The sequence below is a fragment of the Ananas comosus genome, linkage group 17, assembly GCF_001540865.1.
Source record: "Ananas comosus cultivar F153 linkage group 17, ASM154086v1, whole genome shotgun sequence".
Taxonomy (NCBI): Eukaryota; Viridiplantae; Streptophyta; class Magnoliopsida; order Poales; family Bromeliaceae; genus Ananas; species Ananas comosus.
The window spans coordinates 10085104-10112423 of NC_033637.1; the positions used below are offsets into that span (position 1 = coordinate 10085104).

The 27320-nt window shown below is 35.0% G+C and overlaps 1 protein-coding gene across 2 annotated transcripts; it reads right to left on the reverse strand.

Annotated features, from left to right (window-relative positions):
• LOC109723159 (probable acyl-activating enzyme 16, chloroplastic) lies at positions 9905-26838 on the reverse strand. Of its 2 annotated transcripts, none has more exons than XM_020251415.1 (18): positions 26451-26838; positions 24659-24850; positions 20384-20498; positions 19175-19262; positions 18399-18493; positions 15312-15430; positions 14754-14903; positions 14178-14245; positions 13688-13793; positions 13432-13590; positions 13201-13254; positions 12724-12804; positions 12502-12639; positions 11568-11727; positions 11124-11203; positions 10711-10853; positions 10374-10431; positions 9905-10281 (listed from the first exon to the last, which is right to left on the reverse strand). In XM_020251415.1, exons 1-18 carry the CDS (start codon positions 26610-26612, stop codon positions 10189-10191), a joined length of 2061 nt encoding a protein of 686 aa, XP_020107004.1. In that variant the 5' UTR covers positions 26613-26838; the 3' UTR covers positions 9905-10188. The 2 variants fall into 2 exon arrangements, with proteins under 2 accessions (XP_020107004.1, XP_020107003.1); XM_020251414.1 differs by having other exon boundaries at positions 18282-18493.

The window sequence follows — 27320 nt, forward strand, 5'->3', positions numbered from 1 at the left end:
TGGAACTCGACCCTGTGAGCTCTTTTCCTCCCTTGTTCACAGTGAACCCTTATCTTGCATTTCAATCCCTCTAAACTTCCCAAATTACTCCATTTCCACAATTTGAAGCTAAAGGACTGCAGTTTCAGCAGAATTGCAGCAACGACCTTCGGCGTTTTGGCTCGTATGCGACGTAGGAGGTTCCGTTTGCCACGAAATTTGATTTGTTGGTTAGAATACTTCATGAAGATTTCGTGGAACCCTGTTTGACAGAAATTGATTGAGATTTGTATAGTCAATTTCGTGTTTTTCTGAGCTGCTAGTGTTTTGGTCCCGAAATTGAATTTTCTTTATTTGTTTATAGGCCAATTCTCGGAAAGAGCTGGATTTTCGATTAGAAGAAGTTGCTCCACTTTTCCCTACTGGTTTTATGAATGTTCTTCACCAGAATTGTTGATTTAGGGATTGATAGGTGAGTTTTGACATTGTAGTTGGTGGATTTAAGCTTAAGTGCTGAAATTTGAGGGTTTTGATGCAATTTTGATATTTTTGTATTTAGATCTTTGGAGGATGTTGAGTTTTGGACTTGAAGGTGATACTCCATCATAGTTCACTGGTGTTGGGACCTTTTCTCACCTAATTTGGAGATCAGAAGGTGAAATCGATATTGAGATTGATGTGAATTTAAGCTTTAGTGCTGAATTTTGGATTATTGATGGATTTTGTTGTTTAAATCCTTAGAGAGGCTTGGTGCTGGTTGTGGCTTAGCTTGGCAGGGATATCTGCGACTCCTCGCTGCCGTGGATTAGCGCTAGAGGTGGGATAATGTTATGCTTACCGTATATCGTGGAATTCCTCCTAAGTCTAGTTGTTGTCGACGTGTATTTCTTGTTTTGAATAACATGTTTAGTAGCTCGAGTCATTGATTTGTTGCATTCTAAAATCTGAATTGGAGCTTAGAATATTAGTTAAATAATACATGTTGGATTTGGATTTGACTTAGGAGAAAACTGACGTTTCTACACTGTCATATGTTAAAACTACCAGATTTAGCTCTAGGAGCCGTAGTTGTTTATATCACCGCAGTTTGTAGGCAGTGGATACCCAGAATAGTGTAGAGTGTTTTTACACTCGTGCTGGGATGCCGAGCTTATTTTTATAGCAGTGTTTAGACTGTTCCGGACTGTCGGGTACCGTTGGGGTTGACGGTGGACCCAGATTACTGTCTTTGCATCAGATTGTGCCAAGGGCACGTGAGTTTGGTTGTTAGACCAGTTAGATCCTGTTTACTTGACTATAGCCTGTGAGAGCCTGATTGAGCTTGACAGAGATACGCTTGCATATTCGGTTGGGTAGCGCCCACGAGTGCCACTCCGGAGTCGGACTTTGTGCGTTTGCGTTGGTGTCGTTGTGTCCTGGTTGGACTTGTTCTCCACAGACGGCTGAGCGTGGAGGCAGCTGTATAGCTTCGACAGGCAGGACGGGTGTATTCACAGTTTTTGGGACGGGTGTATTCACAGTCCTTAGTGAGATTGGGTCAGAGACTGAATTATTCTACAGATAGTAGTGTTGGATCATGATAGTATAGTGGCATGTAACTGTAGATTATTTTCAGTTCCTTTACTGTCATTGAGCATATCATCTGTAGACTTAATGGGTGAGCCGTTGAGGTCGGTTGCGGTACCCACTGAGGACTACTTCTTTTTACAGTAGTTCACACGCCCAGTTGTGGATCTTTTGTATAGCCTTCGGTTGCGGCTGCTGCTACTGTTGATACTGATCATGGAAAGGGTGTTGCGAGTTAGAGCCCTTCTTGACGAGTCACTGAGCTAGAGGAGTACCAGCTTCAGGTAGTTGTAGTTTTTGGTTCTTTACATACTTATATTGTACCTTACTGGAGCGAGTATTTGTACCCGGATACTATGTATGTATTAAACCACTGTTATGATATATGTTTTATTTTTTTCTAGCTACTCTATACTACTAGTTGTAGTGTTGTATGATTACAGATACAGCTTCGCTTAGTATACAGAAAAAATTTCTTTATATACGGCAGATTTGTCGGCGTGCGCGTAAAAACGAGTAATCCGGGACGTGATATTTTATTCAATAAAATTTAATATTTAATATACAAAAATTCAATTTTAACATATAACTCATGATTAAAAAATAAAATAAAAAATCACTTTATCCTGGTATTAACACCCTCGTCTTCTAGGGCTGAAAACCCTGGAATACAATTGGGTTTCTTAAAAAAATATATTTGCATCAATACTTTTTTAAAATTATTTTATACATTGAATGCTAAATTTTGATCTCCATATTTATATTCTATCGTATAAGGTGTTGAATTCGATTCGAGTTTATCCTTTCCACTTTCACTCTTAGATAAATTGATCAATGTCTTAGTGATGCCAAACAAATTAGATAAAATTTTAAAAAATAATTTTTTCCTATTTAATCAAAATATTTCAGATAATTTAAGGAGAATCACAATGAAGCCCGACTTTAGAGATAAAGAAAAAAAAATCTTAGTATAACGAGAAAAATAATTTAAAAATAAAAGGACCTAATCCTATTCGGGTATTCTCTCCATCTAGTCTTCGAACTAAAACTCAAAAAAAATAAATATTAAAAATGTTGGATAAAATTAATTAAACACTCAAAAATCAATCGTCGCAAAAATCACATAGATTTTTACATACCTTTTTATAGTGCGGAATCAATGCTGTGATTACTAGGATCTGATCTCGTCTTGTTTTACGAACTCGTTGATCCGCCAACGTCCTGTCTCAATTTGTTGCACGTTGTTCTTACTCGTTGCAATCCGGCTACTAGAGTCGATCGCCGCACACCGCCCAAATCCCTAGGGTTTATGATGGTGCCCTAGAGCGAACCCAAGAGAGAGAATTTTGGTAGAGAGATGATTCTTATTTTTTTTATTATCTTGTATGTGGTCAATACCTCATGTATTTATAGGCCATAAGGGAGACGTTAATCCTAATCATACTCCGACTAAATCTCACATAGATAAAGATTTAAACAGATTAGAATTTATCTGTTAGATTTATTCTTTATCCCAAGTGGATTAGGAATATAACAGATAATTATAAATATTTATTTTTTATCCCATATGGATTAGAAATATTTTAGATAAGTTCCAATGTGGACGAATCCTAACAAAAAAAAAATCCTACAAATATTCACTATAACTGCTATATATATATATATATATATATATATAGTTTCAATATATTTGTGATTTTTTAGCTGTAAGATCGCCTCAAAATCCAAACAGTGCTAATGTGTGTATATATTTATACACCACTTAAAAATATTTAGAGTAATTTAATAAAAGTAGCAATAATAACTATTTATCTTAGATTGAAGCATGGATCGTGATCATCATGATGATCAGGAGCCTTCGACTTCGGCCGGCAGGACTCCCCGACGATCGGCGGAGCGCTCTTGCTGGCTGTTACTGCACCACTGCCGACTGACAAACAATCCGAGTGCCAACGGCAGCGGCGGCAACACTTGTTGGAGGGCGAATATATAAATAAACTACAACAAATATATTTAACACTGGAATACCAAACTTTATTAATATAACTAAACTTCAGTACACTATTACTGGATAATACAATTTGATCCACACTTCACAACTCTAAACAAACAAATTACATGCCCTCTATTTATAGAGCATGAAAGGATACAACTATTCACGAAACGACTCAACTCTTCACCAAACAACACAACCTTTCACTAAAGGACATGACCATAAACCAAAAGACGCAACCTTTACAAAAGAACACACCCTTTCATAAGAAACACAACTCTTCAAATAAAAAATAAACAAATAAAACAAGCTTATAAACTAACATTCCCCCTTAAGCTTGTTTATGCAAAACTGTCGACATATTTTTCGATCGGGTCTTCATAATCTTGGAGCCTTTCCTGTAAGACTATCTTGTCTGAAATCAAACTCCTAATTTTAGAGGCCTGCTCATTGATTACATTCTCCAGGGATTTATTCTCCAAATTCACTGCCATATTTTCTTTTTCCAAATTTTTTGCAAGTTTCTCTAAATACAAATTTCTTTGATCAAGAGAAACCATACCTGTGGTACTCATAAAGCAAAGTGAGCCACATTTTGTTCCGCATCCTTCTTTGATCTTTTTACATCGCCCATATAAGTGGAATTTCCGAATTCGACAAATGAATAAAATTCTGGAATGTGAATAGGTCCTTCTTGATAAGTGCGATATTGTGGCAGTAGCATCTTCATTTTCTGACAGTATTCTTGAAGTAGATTTTTGTAGGACACTCTTACTATCACTTTATTCTCCATGTTTCACTTTCCTTTAATGTTAAGTTGCTTTAAAAAAAAAAAATCAACTATTCATTCACTATTTATAGGCATGAAAAACTTTCAAAAAACAAAATGACACATCTCTTTGAAGTGTCCCAATTCAAGAGACACAACCTTTTAATTTGAAATATTCTTTTTTAAACAAAGAGACATGTCTTTTCAAAAAATAGTTATGTTAACTACTTTATGCATTGGTCAACAAGTCCACACCATATTGCTTTTTAAAGTGATTGTTGCTAGCAATTGGCTTAGTTGCCGGCATCGTAATCTCCTTTGATGGTCCTTCACTATCGAATGCACCTCTGTCTATTAACTGTTTTTGGTTTTTTTTTTTGTTTTTGATCCATTGAAAACCGAATCCAACAACAGCACGTCATCTGACATTTTCAGTATATTCTCTGGCCCTGTTCGATTTGTAATTTCAGGGTTTTCATCACTCAAGCATGGTTGCTGACCCTTAGGAGCACAGTTATTTTTTTCTTCCCTATCTGTTCTTCTTTTTTGTCTCACTATTTTCTGGAGCTTCCTGCTTGGCTCCAACTCAACGTCTGCATCATTACAAGGGATAATATTTTTCAGTCTTTTCCTTCCCAACGAAGTTACCACTGTTTGTATACTTCTAACATTTTCAGCTAAAGATGATTGAATTTCCTTCTTTTCCTCCCTCACTTTGTGCAACAACTCCCTTTGCTCCTGCAGCTTTTTCCTTTGAATATTAAGCAATTCAATGGAGCTTTTGATTTCAGATAATTCTCTCTCCCTCTGTTCGCGATCAAGAGCAATCTGCTTTCTCTCACTAGCGAGCATCTCCAACTGCGATGCTATATGTTCTAGCTGCATTTTAATCATATCCTTTTGGGAAGTTATATACTGAAGTTCTTTAGCTTTCTTTTGCTCAAATTCTTCCTCTTTATCTCTTAAAGAAGTCTCAATTTCCGCCGCTCTTTGATTAATATTTCTTTCCTTTGAATTTCAATATCCCTTTTAAATTCTTCTCTTTCTTGTTGAATCTTATTCAACCAATTTGCTTGTTCATTCTGCAAGTTAGTCATAAATTCTTCACCATTTTTTGATGTAAACATAATTTTTCTGTTTTCTTTAACAGGTACTTTGGATGAATCATCAAACTTCACATTGCCATCAACATTTTCATCCATTTCAACAAATAGTTCTCTACTTCCACACATATGATTTGAAGCACCAGAATCCAGAAACCATATATATTCTGGATCTTTAACTTCAGCTTGACATGCAAGTAACAATGATGTTTCTGCAACTTCATCTTCTATTGTACTGTCGATGTAGTGATTTACTCCTTCAGTGTCCTTATACCAGCAATCTTTGCTGTAGTGACCATATTTTTTACAATTATAGCATTGTATATTTGATTTTGCACCACCATAAGACCCTGGGCAATTGTTATTTCGTCCGCCTCTTTTTGGTCCATATTCATGTGGTGAATAGCGACCACTGTTGTTGCTATTCTGTCGGTCATTGTGATATCTCTTTTGATTCTTATATCTATTATAATTATTTTCTCCATGATTTTTGCCTTTTCTATTATCAAGTTTCAATTTTGACTTGAGAGCCTGCTCAGTCGACTCTTCTTCAGACATCTTTTGTAGTCTTTGCTCATGCACTTGGAGCGATCCTGTCAATTGGTCGATAGAAAGAGTACTGATATCTTTTGACTCTTCTATGGCGACAACAATATGCTCAAACTTTGATGTGAGGGAACGAAGAACCTTTTCTACAACTCGTTCATCATTTAGTTCTTCTCCATTTCGCTTCATTTGGTTGGCAATTACCAAAATGCGAGAAACATAGTCCGCGACACTTTTGGACTCCTTCATTCGGATTGCTTCGAATTCCGCTCGAAGCTTTTGTAGACGAATCCGCTTTACTTTGTCATCTCCTGTAAAGACGGTGGCAAGAATATCCCATGCTGCTTTGCTCGAAGTTGCTTCGGCAATTTTCTCAAACGTCGACTCGTCTACTGCTTGGTAAAGATAGAAGAGCGCCTTTTTATCCTTCTTTCTTAAATCCTTCAAATCGTTTCGTCGTGCTATAATTAATGCAGCTTCTTCTTGCTCTGTGTATTCCTGGTATCCAGTTTTAACTAATTCCCAAAGGTCTAGAGAACCGAGAAGTGCTTTCATTTGAATACACCAATTCTCATAATTATTTTTTACTAATTTTGGGATTTGAGTTTGGAGAAGTTGTGTGGCCATTTTTTTTTAACAGAGTTTCGTTCTGGCTCTGATACCAATTGTTGGAGGGCGAATATATAAAATAAACTACAACAAATATATTTAACACTGGAATACCAAACTTTATTAATATAACTAAACTTCAGTACACTATTACTGAATAATACAATTTGATCCACACTTCACAACTCTAAACAAACAAATTACATGCCCTCTATTTATAGAGCATGAAAGGATACAACTCTTCACGAAACGACCCAACTCTTCACCAAACAACACAACCTTTCACTAAAGGACATGACCCTAAACCAAAAGACGCAACCCTTACAAAAGGACACACCTTTTCATAAGAAACACAACTCTTCAAATAAAAAATAAACAAATAAAACAAGCTTATAAACTAACAGCACTGCTGCCATCCGCTTCAACCTCATTTTCGTCGAGAAATGCCGTCGCCGCGGCAATAGCATCACGGAGTTCGCGTTCCCAGTAGAGACGAAGAGCTTCTGCCGGCATGCCTACGAGTTCCTGATGCCGCTGACGGCCGCCAGAGCCGTTGGGGAGATGCTGGCGGAGGTCTGCCTCGACGACGAGTCGCGTGAGCAGTTTGGAGAAGCGATTGTGGAGTACGTGCAGGCGGAGAAGGTGGCGGAGCAGGCGGTGGTGGTCTTGAGGGGGAGCAGCCTGGCGGTTGTCGAGGCGGCGATGGAAGTGGTCACGATTGTGTACGACGACGACAACGACAGCGACAGCGACAACGATGACGACGATTATGAAAAAGAAAATCAAACAGTATCTACAAGCACGAGCGAAGAACAAAAATAATTGTTTGAGATGAAGCTCCATTAAGGGTCGGAGAACGAGCGAATGCATGCTCAAGAGAGGTGAGTTAGAATACTATCAGTAGCATCAGATTCTCTTGCTACAGATTTATGTTTAATGATAAAATTTTCGAATTAATGATCAGCAATATTAAATATGATTTAGGCTATTTAAAGTATCTATATAGAAATTAAATTTCAAAATTTTAACATCTTTGACATAAGGATCAAAGAGTCGCAAAATTTGTAATTTTTATGGTCGATCAATACGAGATATTTTCTTGCTTAATATTGGTGTGAAAAAATTCAAGTCAATTGAATTTTTATTAGAAACTTCTTTATACTATTTTTTTAAAAAAATCTTATCACTATTTTTTGAAAAATATTTATTTTTAGCTATTCATTTTGTGCCTGTTTAGTGCACAAGAGAAAAATATTTAAAAAATATAAATTTTCATTTCTAAATATTTTAAGTGGTCTAGACCATATTAGGTATTGCTGATCATCGATTCGGAGACTTTATTTTTTATTAAACTCGTTTGCTGTAATTATTTTGTATAGGTTGAGAATTTTTCTTTTTTTTTTTTAAGGTTATTTTTTATATTTGTTTTTGTTTTTGAAAGGTTGGGTGTCCCGGAGGTAAGATTCACCTTAGTATATAAATATTGGTTGGAAGTGTAAAAATTTTTGCATTAGTTTTTGTGCTTAATTTGTACGTTTATTCCACTTTCCACAGTTTGGGTTAATAATTAATTTTACGTGAAAGTGGACAACAAGAGTTCATGCATGGATAAGTTTTACGTAGGCCTCGTGATCTTTTATTATTATTATTATTATTATTATTATTATTATTTTTTTTTTGAGGGTACGTAAACTTCCAATAGTGGAAGTTTCATGTGCTGTGATGTGTTGTTTCCACTTTCTTTGCTTCATGTTTTAATTTCCAACTGAGAGCAAGAAATTTGTGAGTTTCGCGAACTTGTCTTCATTGCCAAATTTTATCGAAGTCGAAAGACTGATTTTTATGAAAGTCTATGACTTTCTCCGAGTCACGAATTCAACCTTTGAAATCCACAAAAACAAACAGATCAAGTGCCTTGCAATTGCTGTGCAGGTATGATATTGGTTTTGGATAAAATTTATGATTGTGGGTATAATTTTGATCTAAACTCGAACTTATTCCATTAATGGTTGGTTTTAATTTTATTCACTTTTCTTGCTGAGTTTAGATTAAAATTCAATATAAACACAGTCCAACTTATTGGCGAGCATCAAAAACTTGCACTAAATCAAAGTTCTAAGAAAGAAAGATCCATACAGAATCAGAATAATAACCATCAAGTGATATGCACAAAATCAAGGAAAAAGAAAATATAGTATATTGTTAGAATTTTGATTTCGAGTTTTAAAATACGTAGATCTTACACGCCCCGTGTCAAAAGATTTGCATATCCTTTTGGATTTTTAATATTAAAAGTAAAATAAAAACAGTTGACAAGATAAGTATGCAATCTTAGCCCTTCAAAAAAGATATGAAAGATTTACGCACCTTTATAATGTACATATAGTATTGCTCTTGTTTAAAACAAGAAAGATAAACTTCAAAAAAATTATGGCCCAGTGATTTTAGTGTATTTTCACTTTGCCACTTATTAGTTTCGAAAGTTGTACTAAACTATGCTATATGATTTAGCACATTTTTCACTTTGTTATCCTATGATTAAAACAAATACACTTTACTATCCTGTGATTTTTATTTTTTTAATTTCCTGTAAGAACTTTTTGTTAAACAAGATACCTCCCTATAGTTTTCAAAAAATTTTACTATAATTACTACCCTACCTATATAATGGAAAGTTATTTCAGTAAAATAAAATAAAAACGCAGGATATAATATTTTAAACCATAAGATGATAAAATAAAAATGCGATAAACCACGTGGGGGAAGATGATAAAATGAAAATGCGATAAACCAAACAGGGGATAGACTGAAGTTTACCCTGAAAACATAAGGTCTCACACCAATCATTTAGATCAATTAGGCATGCTGCAACTTTCGATAGAACACCAAGGGGGCGTTTGGTTTGGTGTAAATTGAATTGAAAAATTATTTTCAGTATGAAAAGTACTTTTTCGCTTGTTTGGTTCGACCTTAAAAACATTTTCCCATAAAAATAATTTTATGGATTTGACAAAAAAAAAAAAAATTAAAGTTTTCATTTTGAACTGGTTTTCAGCAGAAACAAAACTCAAGCTAAGTAAAATTTTTTTCATTCTTTTTTTTCCACCGTACCAAACAAATGTTGATGAAGAGCTACTTTTTCCTTTTTAAACAAACCAAGCACTATAAAATATAAAATTTTTTAATGTTTTTTCATGGAAAATTATTTTTTACGGTTTTACGGTGAACCAAACAGACCCTAAAAAGTTGCAGTCACCTAGAAGCCATGTGCAAAAGTTGTCATCACACAAGCTACATAATCTACTGGTACTATAGGACGCATACATAACTATTTTCCTCTTCAGAAACTACTTAGATTGAAAAGAAAATCGCCATACACAAAAATCCTACAGAGATTGAAAAAAAAGAAAATGAAAGTTACACATACAAAAGGAATCTAACATTTCCAGTATTTTTTTTCTTTTTTTTTTTTTTACCGCGGCATTGACCAAGTCCTTCCACTGAATCCTATACATTATTAGGTTACTGAAACCCTCAGTTTGAGCACACCCTTAAAAACATATCTCGCGAGCATTAAAGTGACAGAGTGATGAAAATAGGAAATTGTTTCTAAGCTAATTATTTTACTTGTAGAGTTTCGTGATCTGTTCGCGATATCTTTCAGCTACTTTGTCACGCCGTACTTTCATAGTTGGCGTCATTAAGCCGTTCTCAATCTGTTGTGGGGAAGATAGAGAAGTTAAGCGTATTTTTCCAGAAAAGGTTAACAGGTCTACAAGTAAGAGAGGAGGAATTTGGTGAAATTTACCGTAAATGGTTCGTCCAGTATCAGTATAGGTCCGATTTGGAAAGTGCAACCAGAAGTCCTGTAGTTAGATAAATAGAAGTTACTTGTTTTATAATTAAATTTTGTAAAACATTTACTAATGATTTAAAACCCAGAACCATTTACGATCTGGAAATATTATAGTATCATGGGTCACTAGTTCAACCAATGATTCAACCACTGGGTTGAATGACGTCAGTGGTTAACTACTGGTTTAATTATTTTGCATTTTTTGAAAACCCTAAAGTTGAAATAAGCCCATACTACAAAAAAAGAGGGAAAAAGGGAAAGGCAAAAGAAGAATTAGAGTGAGGCTTACCAAGTTCTGATTTCATCATATAGTAAGTTCATCATTTTATCTTTGCTGAGGTCCGTCGCATCATCATCGATGGCCCTCATTCTTGCTGCTGCTGATACTTCATCTTTGTTTGGAACAACAAGAGCACCTAAGCGTCGTTGGTCCTAACATAAAACAATTGACCAACTTAAGGCAACCGATATACTTGGTAAATTAAAATCATCATGAGTAGAAAGGGAAATATACAAATATAGGATAAGAAATGTGTTAAGTCAAAGAAGATGCTTATATAGGAATATACAAATACTGGATAAGAAATGGGCAAGTCAAAGAAGATGCTTATAAAGGAATATACAAATGGAGGATAAGAAATGGGCAAGTCAAAGAAGATGCTTATAAAGGTTAAAAGGGTTTAAAGTTTTAAATCCTTTCACCTGACCAATAACCACAATCTGCTGAATTAAACTACTTCTCAGGGCAGCTTCCTCAAGCTCTGCAGGTTCAACATTTTCACCTACAAGTTTTCCAGATTAGAGCCAGTTTAATATTGACACAACTGAAACAAGACACTACAGCTATTTGTGTGATATTTGCTTCTCAGTTTCCAATGGGTAATTCCCGACTATAACCTCTGTACTTAAAAGAAGATTACACCAGTCACATTGAGCTGTGCAATGACTATAAAAGCACAAGCCCCCTGTGATATAGCACATTTGCACTTTACAACCTGTGTGAAGCATACCACTCATCACAATGGTGAACCAACGGTGCAATCATCACACCGGCCCTAAATTATTGTCTTCGAACCTTAAACCTTTTCCTCAAGTTAAATTTATGCTATAAACGAGAAGAATTCAAAAATATTGTTGCTCAATAACCTGTGCTAAGAACAATAGTATCCTTCACACGTCCTTCGAGAACAAGCATTCCCCCACAGTTACGGCTACGCCCTCTAGCATGACTTGGGACAAGCCAACCTATATCACCAGTGTTGAACCAGCCATCTTCATCCAAAGCTGCATTTGTAGCAGATGGATTCTGTTGAAAGTGAAATACATAAGAGAAGGCAACAAAAGGGCTTAAGATAAGAGTATGATGATTTTGTAGAGTCTGACAATTTTGTAACAACAAAATCTATCTCCCATCCTCCCTCCCTCCCTCCCTCCAAGGCATAAAGAAGGCGCTTAAGATAGATTTTGATAATTTTGTAGAGTTTGATGATTTTGCAATAACAAAATCTCTCTCCCTCGAAGGGCACTTCCAAGGTAGATTTGGTGATTTTACAATAACATTCTCTCTCTCTCTCTCTCTCTCTCTCTCTCTTCAATAACTCATAGAGAAAATTAATTGGTGACGTAATAAGTTCATAATCATAATTCCATCAGTATAAACACCAATTTAGTTCGTTTGTATTTACATACAACAGATTCCTCAAGAAACACAAGTTAGATATTAAATTACATATCAGGACAATCATAAGCATCTTCTATGGGTCGTTCCTTGCTGAACACCACTTCTGTAGACCTTAAACTTTCATAGATACTTCTTTTCTGAAGGCAACTTTACACTATTGACATTGACTTCTATTGAAGTGAAGAAGTCAAAAAATAAGATTCACTACATAGATTATTAAGATGATCTTAAGCTCACCAACTGCGGATGAGACAAAACCAGATAACTAGGATATGTAGTACTGGAAGCAAATATGATTAAAGATTGACTAAAATGATGTTAATGAATAAGGGTAATAATCATTCAAAAATATTCAGCTTCAGGGAATTACTTTAAATTGGCATCAGCCGAGATGAATACCTTATAGTAACCTTTCATCACCTGCGGCCCTTTAGCTTTGACTGTCCCTTTTGAACCATTTGGGAGCACTTTACCTGATTCTATGTCCACGATCTTGATTTCTGTGTACTTCAGAGGGTGCCCAACTGTGCCAAGAACCTTCACCAGTCATAATATTTGCACATTATTTTTCATAGATACCATACTTAGTTTCTTAGTAAAATCAGGTTTTGCTTAATTTACATTGAGTGCTGGATGGCGGACAGCTAGCACTGGAGAAGTCTCTGTTAGGCCATAACCGTTTTGCACCTTCACACCAATTGCCTGAAAGAGCCAAACATATACAAACCCAACAAGCTATTCAGAAAGGTTCCCTACAAAATTATCAATTTACACATAAATTTATATCCTAGATATATCAGGGGCTTCACTTTTCACATTTGCCCTTAAAACCTAATTTCTTACATTTATGACCATGTACTTTACAAAATACCCCTCCCTAGAATGTTGTCTTCAGTACCAAACCAATTCCTCCACATGAATGAGATGATTTACAAATTTAAGAAGAAAAAAAGGTAGTTAAAAACTGCACTTTTAAGAGACATGCATAAAAACTCAGATTTCACAGGGTTTATATGTTAATAGATGGTCTTGTAGGTAATATATGCAAATGCCCCAAAACCATAGATAGAATGACATGCAGTCATCTAAAATTCTAACCTCAAAAAATCTGTCAATGTACATCGCAAGACTTCCACCACCACTCAAACCAGCCTGCAATTATTCAAACAAAGCTCTACAATTTATACAGATACTGGCAATATATAAAATAAACATTTCTATTGCAGAAAAAGATGATAAAATAAATCCACTAAGTCTTTCTATCACAGAAAAAGATAACAAAGTAAAATTATGATAGCTCTCTCAGCAAAATTCTGGCTTAAATTGTACCTTCGATATTCCAATAGCAGAGTGAATTTTATTGTAGACTAACTTCTTTCCCAGGTAATGCAAAGGCAATAAAAGCGTGGATATAATTCTTGCCCACAACCAGTCTATCATAGCAGCAAAAAATGAAGGCTGGATAGGACTTTTGGTTAAGACTTTTCCCTTCCCAAGAATATTTCATGCAAGGAAAGGAAAATACAAAAGGTGTCAGGAAGAAAATTATATTTGGTGAACCAATACAAATTACATATGTCCAAACCTCATAAATTCTCTTAGCCTCCATGTATAACAAACTAATCTTGATTAATGTAAGTGCAATGAACTTCCGAGCAGCAGAGCTTGCATAAATTTGCTTATGTATCGAACTGCAGGAAGCAAAAAAAGTTTTTAAAAAATTAGTAACTACAATCAAGGCAAAGGTTGCAAATTTTGCATATTTCATAGATAACATATCTACTTGTCCTAGACGCTAGCCAGGAGAGTAAGTTAATAATATTTTGAAGTTAGCAACTAACTGACTATTCTACATGTATACTGCAGTCAACTTGATGGCAAGAGATTATCAGAAGAAACTTATTAAACGTAAACAAAATGAGACCATAGTGAAAATAATAAGTCAGCAACCCACATGACTCTGCCTTCTCGATGTTATTGGGACATCATGAACTTTCCAAATTTTCACATGCTAATGAGAATCACCCAGTTCACATGAACATAATATTGTGAAGTTCCGAAGCACAATAGCTGACCTGTACAGTGTTTCATAAACCAAAGGAACTGATACAAGGTAGTGAGGTTGATACCGCTGCAAATCTTCCTATCAGAAAATAGGAAAGTCAGATAGATGAAGCAATCAATGCTTTTCTGTAGTTGATCTGAACCAAGGAATAACAAGAAAATAATACAATACTTGGAAGAAGCCAGCTTCTACTTTCAAAACAAATGATCTTAGATCACAATATTAAATCTCATTCACATATCAAGTCTAAAAGTAAAGCAAATCAAAATTTCCAGCAAAATAAGGCTGAATTGCAGAAAACCACTCTGAAATGCTGAAAATAGCTCCATTTGCTCTTTTCTTCATGTAATACAAAAACCTATATGTAATCCCCTCAATGCTCAAGTGTAGACACCTAACCTCTTCCCGTTAATCAAGAATTCTTCGGTACATAGAATATGATCTGAAATGATAATTATTCCATCATTGTCTAAACATTTGAAGGGTTAGATGTAAGATTTTTATATTTCAGGGGAAAACAAGCAAGTAGCACTATTTGTATGCTGGGGTTTTTGCATTTTATCCACAAAAGAGATATAAGGCGTACCTTCAAATACCTCACATTTGTGTAAACTTGCTCGATGCCATGTGTGAATGTGAAATACTCCGCAGCTCGTTCATATGAATGCCAAGATGGAAGCATGCTTAGGAACCTGTCTCCAGGCTCTGCAGGAACAATGTCCCATAGGTTCTCTATCTACAATCAAAGATCACAAAAACACAGAGAAAGAACAGATTGACAATTCTTGTTGAAGGAAAAAGAAGGTACAACAAGTAATTATACAAGCAAGTATCAAAAACAGTTTTCCAAATTATTCTTAGGACATTTCCATGTAAAGAAATAAATTTGAAGCTCAATAAGAAAGTATGTTTAATTCTCTGAACCTAAATTTAAGTAGGTAGCATTGTTAGATGAAAACTGCTTGTGTAGTAATGCACTACTGTTGCAAAATAGTAATTGAGATCATCAGCAAGGAACAGATGGATTTTCTGCAAAAAGAACTCAACATGATTGGTTAAGATCCATGGAGATTCAATCTTAAATTTCTTAACTTGTAGAAATTCAATTAATTTAGAAGTATATATTGAATATCTGTAACCAAACCTGATGCAAGAGATTTCGATGTGTAAGCAATACACCTTTTGGCATGCCGCTTGTTCCGCTTGTATACATCACAGTTGCAACATCTTCAGAATTGATGGTTTCAAACGAATAATGTTGGCCTATAAAATTAGCCATTCAGTTCATCTACACATGAAGTGCTTCAAAATGTAAGTAGATGCTGTATGTGCTGTAAATAAAAGGCCATAATTCAGACGAATAAAAAAGCCTAAGGCACTACCTTTCCTTTTGTTATAGACTTCTAATTGAATTATTTTTTCCATCTAACTATAGATACTATAATGGTTGCATCCCGTATTTCAACCCATGCTTTTAATTGGAGTTTTTCATTTCATTGACAGCTAGTTAAGTCGAATGACAGGACTCCAAACTTCGAAGATCATCCTACTTGTAAGTTGCAACATAAAGAAGCAGTCTTCCTAATATCATAAAATAATCCTATAGATGAACTGGAAAGTTCAAAAGGCGCGTTTGGCTCGTGCTATCCTGCCAAGATTACTGAAAATCTTGCAAAACTCTTTTCAAATTATTGTGTTTGGTTCATCTCGCATGTTGTCTTGTCAGTAATGCAGGATTACTATTAGCACAAGAGTAGCCCAAAAAAATTACTGGGGAGGGAGTTTAGGTATTTTGCATTGTTGATTGCGGATAACCCTGCAACTTACAAAAAATTCCAAAGTTAACCCTCCATGCCCCCAATTGCCTCAAATTTAAAATTATTCAAAATTCAAATTTGAATTTGAAATTTGAATTCAAAAACTGAATTTGAAATTTGATTTCGAATCCCAAATCAGAATTTGAATATGAAATTCGAATTCAAAATCAAAATTTGAATTTGAACCCTGAATTGGAAATGTGAACATGATTCAAAATTCAAATTCAAAATCTGAACTTGAAATTAGAATTTGAATTCAAAATCAAAATTTGAATTTAAAATGCAAACTAAAAAACAATATTGGAATTTAAAATGCAAACTCAAAATCAAAATTTGAATTTAAAATGCAAACTCAAAATCAAAATTTGAATTTAAAATGCAAACTCAAAATCAAAATTTAAATTTAAACAATATTTAATCTTAAATTTAAAATCTGAATTTAAATTTGAATATGAGTGCAAGGGTATTTTTGGAGTAGCATAAACTTTACTTTAGAATTACTGAAATCAATAAGATGAATCAAATGTTGTGATCTTACATGTGTAGTAATCCGCCATTATATTACTGCACCGAACCAAACCCAGCAATCAACCATTAGTAGCAATTTGATTCACAGAAATCAGATTTCTGGTTATGTTAATATAACCAGGAATGTTGCAAAGCACGAACCAATCAGATCTGTTGTCCTATTTTGTGTTTCAATACAATATTATGGAGATATTGTTTACTGGGAGGGTGTTTTGGCTATTTGGAAATCAATGTCCAAGATATTGGTTACTAGGGGGTGTTTTTGGCTATTTTGAAACCAACATCAGATGTTTTATAATCTCAGGCTTAACACATATCGCAATATTAATGCGTATACTTCTTCTCTTTTGGAAATTAAATTAATGCTACATAAGAAATTGTAGGATGTTAAAGCTCTAGGATTTGATGCTTAAGCAGTATCAAAAGATTAAGCTATAATTTGAAGATTTTTAGTTATCTATAAAATGAATTAGGAAAAGTTGATGCCTGATCAATATAAGTGCTTCTCCCTCTCACTGTAATCTAGAACTTCTATGCGGAAAGATATTAATAAACTATATAATGATTGCACCCTAGTAACAGCTAGTAATAGGTGTCTGAAAACAGAACGAGGAAGCTTCATTTCTATTGAGGGAGTAAACCACTATATCCATCATCTTCCAGCCTGAACATTCAAGCTGATCATCTATTACAATGTTAGTAACTAAGCTTGTTCTTTTACAGATATCTGTTTACATGCAAATGCAGCAGAGCCATTTCAAGTGTAACTTGATGGTGGATTCGGAAATTCACTGACGAGCAATTAAAAATAGCTAAAAATGTGCAGATCTTACCTGAATTTTAATTTGTTTTGAAATGGATACATGTATTTTTGTATTCACTGCCTAACTTTCCATTGTTAATTTTTTGTTTTGAAATGGATACCTGTACTTTTGTAATTCACTGCCTAACCTTACATTGATTTTAGGGCTTTTTTTTGCATTTGGCCCCATCAAAATATATTTTTTTACAAATAGCCCCATCAAAATTTATAATTACAAATTTGGCGCTATCCCCGCCACATAGGCTCCAGATCAGCGCCATGATTTTAAGTTGAACACGGTGAACCATTCACTGTGTTTGAACACGGTGAATGGTTCACCGTGTTCCAAACCTATATTCCCCCCCTTTCCCCTTTTCAATACTTATATTTTTTCGTAATACAATACATATATACTATATTTTTCCCAAACACGGTGAACCATTCACCGTGTCTAAACATGGTGAATGGTTCACCATATCTAAACATGGTGAATGGTTCACCGTGTTCAACTTAACAAATTGGCCCCAACCCCGCTCACGTGGCACTGACGTGGCGCTTGCGTGGCACTGACGTGGCGCTTGCGTGGCAGGACTAGAGCCATTTTTGCAAATATAAATTTGCCGGGGCTATTTTTAAAATAAATTTTTTTTAGGGGGCCAAATGCAAAAAAAGCCCTTGAGTTTAACTAAAGAAAATTCCATCAATTTCCATTATGACTAAACAGTTTCCATCAAAAAAATATCAAAGAATGTTCTATTAGGTTATTGAATATTGTGGTTAAAATTTTTAAAATACCATTACGTAGAAAATTACAGGTAATTAAATCGAACTTACTAGAAGGTTAGGTAGTAAAATCAAAATTTTTCAAGTTCTGTGAGAATTTAAGGTTAGTTATGCATGTTTTAACCTAAAAATTGGAGAGACGCTTTCCATGCATACTTTCTCATAAAATGTAACGGATTATTACCTTCTTTGCAAGATTGGAGCAATGCATCGCGGCTTTCCTGCCCTAGTTTTATGATTTCTCTATAGTCATATAAGGGTATGTCCTTTATTGATTTGCTATTTAGGCTTGATTTCTCACCCCAAAGTAGAACAACAAATCTTACATCTACCCTCGGAATGAATGATTCTGCAAGCCTGTTAAAAAATTGTGGACTATCCACCACAAGTGCAACGCTGCAAAAACGAGCATAAATGAAAGAGAATAAGTCATCGCAGAATTGTAAGTCACAACAGGAAAAGAAGACAGCAGCTTTCAACATGAATGATGGTTTGGACACACCATTCACACAAACACTGGCAGCATGATTAATTATTTATAGCATATAATTGGAACCAAAATTTAAAAAAACAAAATAAGGGCACTGAACTAGTAGTGAATTCATGAAGTCAAAGAGAAGAAGAAAAGATAAATAAAGTATTCAGAAAGACTGAAGATAAGACTACAATGCTCATAGGGACCCAAGACGCATGCAATGCAACACTTAAATACATATATAGTGATTTGTCTTATACTGACAAAATCAACAGCCCCCTGACGCCACCAAAGCGCAAAAATTGATAAAACTTCAGAAGTCGAGCAACATATAATACACATAAGGATTTCTTACACATCTTTACATAACATAAAGGAAACAAGAAGTTCTAGACGATCTCCGCTACCCACAAAAGAACCATCATAATTTTTCTTTTCTTTTTTTTTTTGGGCGGGGGAAGAGGGGGTGGGGGTGTGTTTTTGGGCAAGACAAATGTTCAAGATATTATACCTTCTCCAACATCCATGTTGATATATGTAACTCATCGGAGCAGTTAAGAGGCAAAATATAATGTACGAAAATTGTAGCAAAGGAAACTCACCTGTCAGAATGGTTGTATATTTGCATCAATTCTTCGTCGGAAGATCTTGTGCCTCGAACAACATTGATTGCACCAGTAGCCATAATTCCTGCAAGACAACTGGCCCAAAATGTAATGCATGGAAAGCAGTAAAATAATAATAAATAAATCAAACATATAAATGCAACCTATCATTTTGCATGAGACAAAAAGAACAGCAACAGTGAAGGTTATATATAATGGAGCCTTCTTTTGCAAACTCCAAGTGGTTATTTCTTTCAGCTTGGAGCCTTGATGAGAAGTCATATGTATTCACTTCATATTACCATGGAAAAATAAAAATAACAAAGATTCCACTGGACCTGCCATTATTTAGACTGAGCGTGTCAAATTCGTGGTACTGCTGTTAATGCAAATTTAATCGCGTGAGAGAGAGAGAGGGTGAGGGAGACCTAGATTTTGCACCCCAGCTAGTAGATGGCAAGAACAATTTGATAGGTCATATTTTCCTCTAAATGCTTCCTAGTCATCAAAAGAATCAGAATGGGGAGGAAAGACAACGAGGACCATCAGGCCTAGTTTAATGACCCATGTTAGGGTCAAATTCTGTCAGAATAACATGATCTAAAATTCTGAAGGAAAGGGGAATTAGGTGTGCAAGTAAGAATTACTTCTATTGAAGAGTTTGTTTGAACTAATATGAGTGGCAAGATGAAATTACTTTGAAGCGCAGTATGCATTCTGCTGCAGGGAAATCCTCAACTTCCTATGTCTCATATCTTCATCCAACATAGGAAAACAATTGGAGCCTAAGAATTATCAATTTTTTTCACATCTGTCTCTTACCCTGGTTTGGTGAAGAGTCATCGTATAGATGTGGCAATTTATCTTCATATTTCCTTTCCAAGATTTGTTCTTTATATATTACTTTCCTATTTACTACATAAACATAATTATGAGTTGAAGTAAATTAAAATTTGGACACATATAATGTGACAGGATATGCTCCATATATGCTATCCCTTGGCAGGGTACATAAATGCAGCCTCCTTTTAAGATATTAATATTCATAAAGGCTAACAGTATTCAAAAGCAAGTCCCGTGCAGGAAAAAAAAAAAAAAGCCCATATTAATTTTTAAATTTTCTCAAAAGAAAAAAACCTTTATCTAATCACTTCACATCAGTAAGACCTATGAGTGTTGACAGTACATAAACAATTCTTGATATACCTTGATCGGCAACCAGCCACCTGCATGAATTGTCAGCAAAAAGCGCCAACTTTTCATCTGGAATAACTCCTGCTACTCTTAAACCTTCAGAGAAGTTCAAAATTTCTTGTTCAAGCTGTGATTGGAGGAAAGAATTTGACATTTCAGAAACATTATTACTCCAGTAAATCCTGATAATTTACTCATTTATCAAGAAAATCAAAACTTAAATCGAGCCTACTTTTCCTATTATCTGGTATGGTTTCAAGAATCCTAAATAAATTTGAGAATGCATTCAGTCATCCATAGAGCATCAACATAATCTTTAGAAAATTAGATAATAACGTGGACTAGCACTTTTGCAAGAATAAACCAGCTAGCAGGTTGAATGCCATGTGAGTGACTGCTTGCAATTTTGTTGGAGTTCGAAGAAAAGAGAGATCAGTGCTTCCTCACTTGAAAGTTGAATGCAAAGCAACGTGAAGTCATGTTAACATGCATGATGGGAAAAATTAATTAACTAACAAGATAAAAATGGTTATCAACAATTCTTTTATTTGAAAAAATAATAAAAGAATTAATTCAACTCGTCCTTTCTTTACTTCTTCATGAAGGAAATGATATCTTGTATCTATATGTTTACTTCTCCCATGATGCACTGGATTTTTAGATAGCTCAATTGTTGATTTATTATAGATAAATATCGGGGTAGGAGAATTTTGAATATAAACCTAATTCTTGTAATAAGATTTTTAATCATATTTCTTCACAAACTTCACATGTTGATAAGGTTACAATTTGCCATTTCTTTGAACTCTACGTAAAAGCTATAGAACCCATAAAGAAAACATATCCCGTAGTGCTTTTTCTTTCATCTTGATCTCTGACCCAATCAATATCTGTATATCCAATTAATTTCAACTCTTTTGAATTTGTAAAGTATAACCCATGACCAATGGTACCATTATATATCTTAAAATCCGTTTTACAACTTGCCAGTGCGATTCCATTGGATCATCCATATATCGGCTGATTAATCTGACTCCATACGTGATATCTAATCTACTCATTGTTAAATAGTGAAGACTTCCTAGTAGGCTTTTAAGCATAGTAGAATTAATTTTCTTTCTTGAATCACTAATAAATTTCACATTGCCACCAACATTAGTTTCTTACTTCTACACATATAATTTGAAGCATCGGAATCCAGAAACCATACATATTGTGGACCTTTAACTTCGGCTCAACATGCAAGTAGTAGTGAAGTTTCTACAACTTTATCTTCTAAAGTACTCGATGTAGTAATTATTCCTTCAGTATTTTTATACCAGCAATAGTTGCTACAGTGACCATATTTTTTACAATTATAACATTGGGTGTTGGAACTTGCCCCACCATAAGACCCTGGATGATTGTTATTACGTCTGCCTTTTTTTGGTCCATATTCATGTCGTGAATTGGTGACCACTGTTGTTGCTACTTTGTCGATTATTGTTATATCTCTTTTGATTCTTATATTTATTATAATTATTTTCTCCACGATTCTTGCCTTCCCTATTTATTAAGTTTCAATTTTGACTTGAGAGCTTGCTCAGTCGACTTATTTTCAGGACTTCAGATACCTTTTGTAGTATTTGCTTATCTGCTTGGAAGGGATCCTGTCAATTGGTTGATAGAAAGAATACTAACATCTTTTGACTCTTCTATGATGACAACAATATGCTCAAATTTTGATGTGAGGCCGTGAGGGAACGAAGAACCTTTTCTACAACTCGTTCATCATCAAGTTGTTCTTCATTTCGCTTCATTTGTTTTACAATAACCAAAAATGCAAGAAATATGGTCTGCAACACTTTCGGACTCCTTTATTCGGATTGCTTCAAATTCTGCTTGAAGCTTTTGAAGACAAATTTGCTTCACTTCATCATCTCCTTTAAAGACGGCGGCAAGAATATCCCATGCTGCTTTGCTCGAAGTTGCTTCCGCAATTTTCTCGAACGACGACTTTTCTACGGCTTGGTAAAGATAGAAGAGGGCCTTTTTGTCCTTCTTTCTTGCATCCTTCAAATCATTTCGTCGGGCTATGTGTATTCTTGGTACCCAGTTTTAACTAATTCCCAAAGATCTTGAGAACCAAGAAGTTCTTTCATTTGAATGCACCAATTCTCGTAATTGTCTTTTAATAGTTTTGGGATTCGGGTTTGGAGAAGTTGATTGGCCATTTTTTTTGACAAAATTTCTTTCTAGCAACCTTTCTCTCAGAGATGGAGCCATGTATAGATCCAAAAGGGCCATGGTCCCCCTCAACTTTTCGATATTTACTTTATAGTCCGTTGGTAGCTTATAAATTTTTAGTTAATTTTTAAAATATATGGGCCTATCTTGTAAAAAGTTTTTAGTGCTAATATAGAGCCCTCTCTCTTCTTAGATGTTTTACAGGTGAAAATATACTAAGAACCTCTTAATTATAGTGTATTTTGAAATAAGCCCTTTCAACTTTAAATATTTTATTTACTTAACTTTCTAATTATTTTTTATGAGCTAATTTATTTAACTAAATAAAATAGTATGCTAAATTTAATAGCTCTGTTAGATATTAGCCATTGGTTGTTATTATTTTATTAACAAAAATTAAAAAAATTAAATTCTAACTAAATTACTATTAGATTTAGTAAAATTCTTAAGTTATTTGAATGGAATAATGCAAATAAAATAATTAGAAGTTAAGCGAGTGTAAATTAAAGAAATAAATTTAATATTTTTCAGCATTAATTATCTAATCACTAAATTTTTTTATTAAAAATTTGAGTAGTTAAAATCTTATTTATCTGCTAAAATTTTTATTTGTACATATTTTGGCCCCCCTTGTGATTGAATCCTGGCTTCGTCCCTGCTTTCTCTGATACCAAATGTTGATGGGTTTAAACTATATTAAAACTGGAACAACCAAATTTATTTAAATATGATTGAACTTAAATACAATTTGATCCAAACAACACAACAAATTACATGCCCTCTATTTATAGAGCATGAAACTACGCAATTTTTCACGAAAATAGACATCCCTTCGCTAAAGGTGTAACGACCCAGCCCACTAGCAACAATAACTCGTTGGGCCCAACAACCGGCCCAAAATGCTTAAGCCCAGTTATTATTACTAGTGTCTAAGTCTCTTATAAACTCAATGACAACCCCATTCCCATCCGATGTGGGACTATTGGGGTGTCACAGACTCCCCCCGTTAAGGCCCTGACGTCCTCGTCAGTCCAATCACACACACAGCCCAAGATCACCAGACGATGTGAGACTCGTCTCGCTAGCCCGTCATCCAGACCCTGGCTCAGCCGAAACTCGCCACACATGTCCAGCTGGTGAACCGGCTCTGATACCAAATGTAACGCCCCAACTTCCCAGGGGGTCACCCATCCTAGGACTACTCCCGTCCTAGCACGCTTAACTCTCTTAACCTCTTGGGTCTAGCTACCACCCAAAATGCTTAAGCCGGGTTAAGAGTTTAGCCCTATTATATCTTATATATAGGACTATCTGGGGTCTCACAAAAGGACATAACCCTAAACTAAAAGACACAACCTTACAAAGGGACATGTCCTTTCATAAGGTACACAACCTTTCAACAAAAGAACCAAATATTAAACTAATAAACAAGCTTATAATTTAACAACATGAGGACAAGAATGATGATCGTGAGTGCAAAGGCAATTAATACCAACAATTGTGGAAGATAGAAAAAGTATACAAGTGGATTATGACAAATTGTTTACAACCCGGTGCCATATACTACCAGTGTGCCAAACCACTTGCTTGCCTTCTAGTGAAGAGCCTCATTCAAAACCTTTCATAACAAAAATAACAGATGTGCGTCCTTATATTGTTCGCTTCATTTTAGTCCCATAATTCTGTGATAAGTTACAAATAAGTTCCATGCTTACAAATTCAAAATGAGCTTATTACTGAAAAAGGCAGCTAACCGTTTTTTTTTTTTTTTTGCTCGAACATTCATTTTGCTTCTTGCATATGCAAATACTAAATTATCAATCTTATTCTAACTTGATCTTAGTTCTGTTTGCATGATTAACAACACTCGTATTAACATGCCATTTTGTTTAGGCATCAAGTCAAAATCAAAAAAGGAACAACAAAGAGAAGAACAGCTCCAAGTTCAAAGATCATATATACAGCTTGAATGTGTGAGAAATTCTGTGTGAAGATTAAGAGATACGAATATCAAACTAATAAATTTTGATGGCTAAAAGAAGTAGTCAATATAATCTTCACCTGCTTATAAGTTAATTGTGATGGAGGATCATGATAAGGATCCACCAATGCAACCCGATCGCCATATTTTTCTGCTGACGATCTCCAGATATCTGGAACTGCCTTCCACTCATGTGAGGTCAGATCATTCCCACCAGGCAATAGCGCACTATCCAAGAACGGGGAGTGCCTCCTCCTTACTTGGAATTCGACCTACAATTCAAATTTCAAGGTGTTTCTTCTTTTTCTTAGCGTGCAACTACTTGAAACAGATCTCGCAAGCATGACGGGCAAAGAGGCATAAAATCAAAATGATCCACCTCTGTAGCAGAAAAACTAATTACTTAAATTCAAAAAATCATAACATATGTTTTGCTTCTAAAATGCATAATGATATGAAATGGCCAAAGAAAGCATGATAATGGATAAGCAGCCCAAAGAAATCAAACTCATTCAACTCCAAGGAAGAGGAAACCCTATAATTCAAATTTGGGGCAATTGCTTATATACCCCTGAAAAATTCCCGACTTTCTGATTTACCCCTCTTAAAAGGCTAATATTGAAAATATCCTTTTTACGTTCCAACCTATTTCAAATATACCCCTAGAGTTAAAATCTGTTAATTAACTCTGTTATCTGTATAAAATTACTATTTTGCCCTTTCAAATATACCCTTCACCATCACCGACTTTTCTTATTTGCCCTTAAAGTCAGGGGCACAAAAAGTATTTTGACTTTTGGTCTTTTCAAATATACCCCTCTACCGTCACCAGCATTTCTTATTTGCCCTTAAGTTAAAGGCAAAATTGGTATTTTAATTTTTTTTAACTATGGTAGATATTTAACTCACATTTAATCCAAGTTAACTTAACAGGAGATAACTGCAGGGGTATTTTGCAATAACGGTAGAACATATGAGGGGTATTTTAGAAAGAAAAAAAAATAGGGATAAATCGGATATTTTCAAACGTATGAGGGGTATATAGGTAATTATCCCTTCAAATTTTGAATGTAGTCCAACATATTTTCCTTCTCAATCTAACTAATTAGCAACATGAGACACAAGCATGATTATGAATCAAGGACATAAAGTAAAAATGATTCACCTCCAAATAACATAAAATCCTATATTCAAATTGAAAAGCTTAATTATTGGTAAAAATACAATAATAATACAATAAAATCAAAATGACGCCTCTACCTATATATAATTCAAATCAAGCTTGTTACATCTCAATCAAGCATAATTAATGGTAAAAATACAATAATAGACAACATGTAACATCTCAATCAAGCATAATTGTTGGTAAAGCTACAATAAAATCAAAATGACGCCTCTACCTATATATAATTCAAATTTAATAACCTAGTACGAAATGTTTTCCTTCTCCATCTAAAAACTAACAACATGAAACAGCTCAACAAAGCGTAATTATTATGGATAAGAGGCATCATAACGAAATCAAACTTAACCCCAAGCAGCAAAATGCCCTATTACTCAAATCCAAAACCCTAGAGTAGATCAATAGAGTATAACTCTCGATAAGAGACATAAAGGAAATCAAAATGCTTCACCTGACCCGAATTTCCAAATTGAAAACCGTAGTACAATATTAGCTCAACGAAGCATGATTACCAACACAGGGCACAAATAAGTCAAAACAATTCGCAGTTAAGCAGCAAAAACCCCATATTTCATATCCAAACCCTTGTACGATACGTTTAACTTAATCTAAACAATCAACAAACAAGAATCAACTCAATCAAGCTTGAATATAGAAAAGAGGCCAAAAACAGAAACAACGTGACTCACCTTTAAGCAGCACAAAACCCTAGCTCCCCGATCGGGGCGGATCGAAAGGCCACCCCTTCGTCTCAATCGGCATACTCCGGAGCCTCCGATCAACGGCGTTCCGCGGCGATCGAGGCCACATAGAACGGGCCTAGATTGGACACAAAATGCTGCTTGAATCATACCTGTACTCGATCGCCGATCCCTCCCCCCAGTGAATCCGATCTGAGGAAGCAGAACAGGAGAGAGAGAGAGTGTGTATGTATAGTATGGAGAGAGAGAGAGAGAGCGAGAGAGAGAGAGAGAGAGGGTGGGGGAGAGGGAAATGGCCTCGAGGGCTCCGTTGCGTTGTGGGGGAGGGGGAGGAGGGGGGGAGAAGAGATCGATGGAGGAGACGACGACGACGACGACGACAATGTACTAGTCGCAGCTTAAGCGTGGAAACTGTTGTTGCTTGCACCGGGTGTATCAAAATATTTCACCCACAATTTTTTTGCCGGACTTTTTTCATATTTAGCCCCCCTCAAAAAAGAAAATTTGATAAATGGCCCTTGCAAATTTATATTTGCATATATGATCCTTTTCTTGCCACACTAGTGCCACATTGGCAATTTTAAGTTGAATACGGTGATTGAATCAACGTGTTTATATTCACACTTTAGTTTTTTTTTTTTTTTTTTTTTTTTTTTTTTTTTTTTTTTTTTTACTTACTAAGGCTAAGAACAATAAAAAATATAAAAAAAATACGGTAATTGAATCACTATGTTCAACTTAAAAATGCTACCTAGGCGCTGGCATGATAGGAAGAGGACTATTTATACAAATATAAATTTGTTAAGGCTATTTATAAAAAAAAAAAGTTTTGAGGGGGCTAAGAAAAAAAAAGCCTAT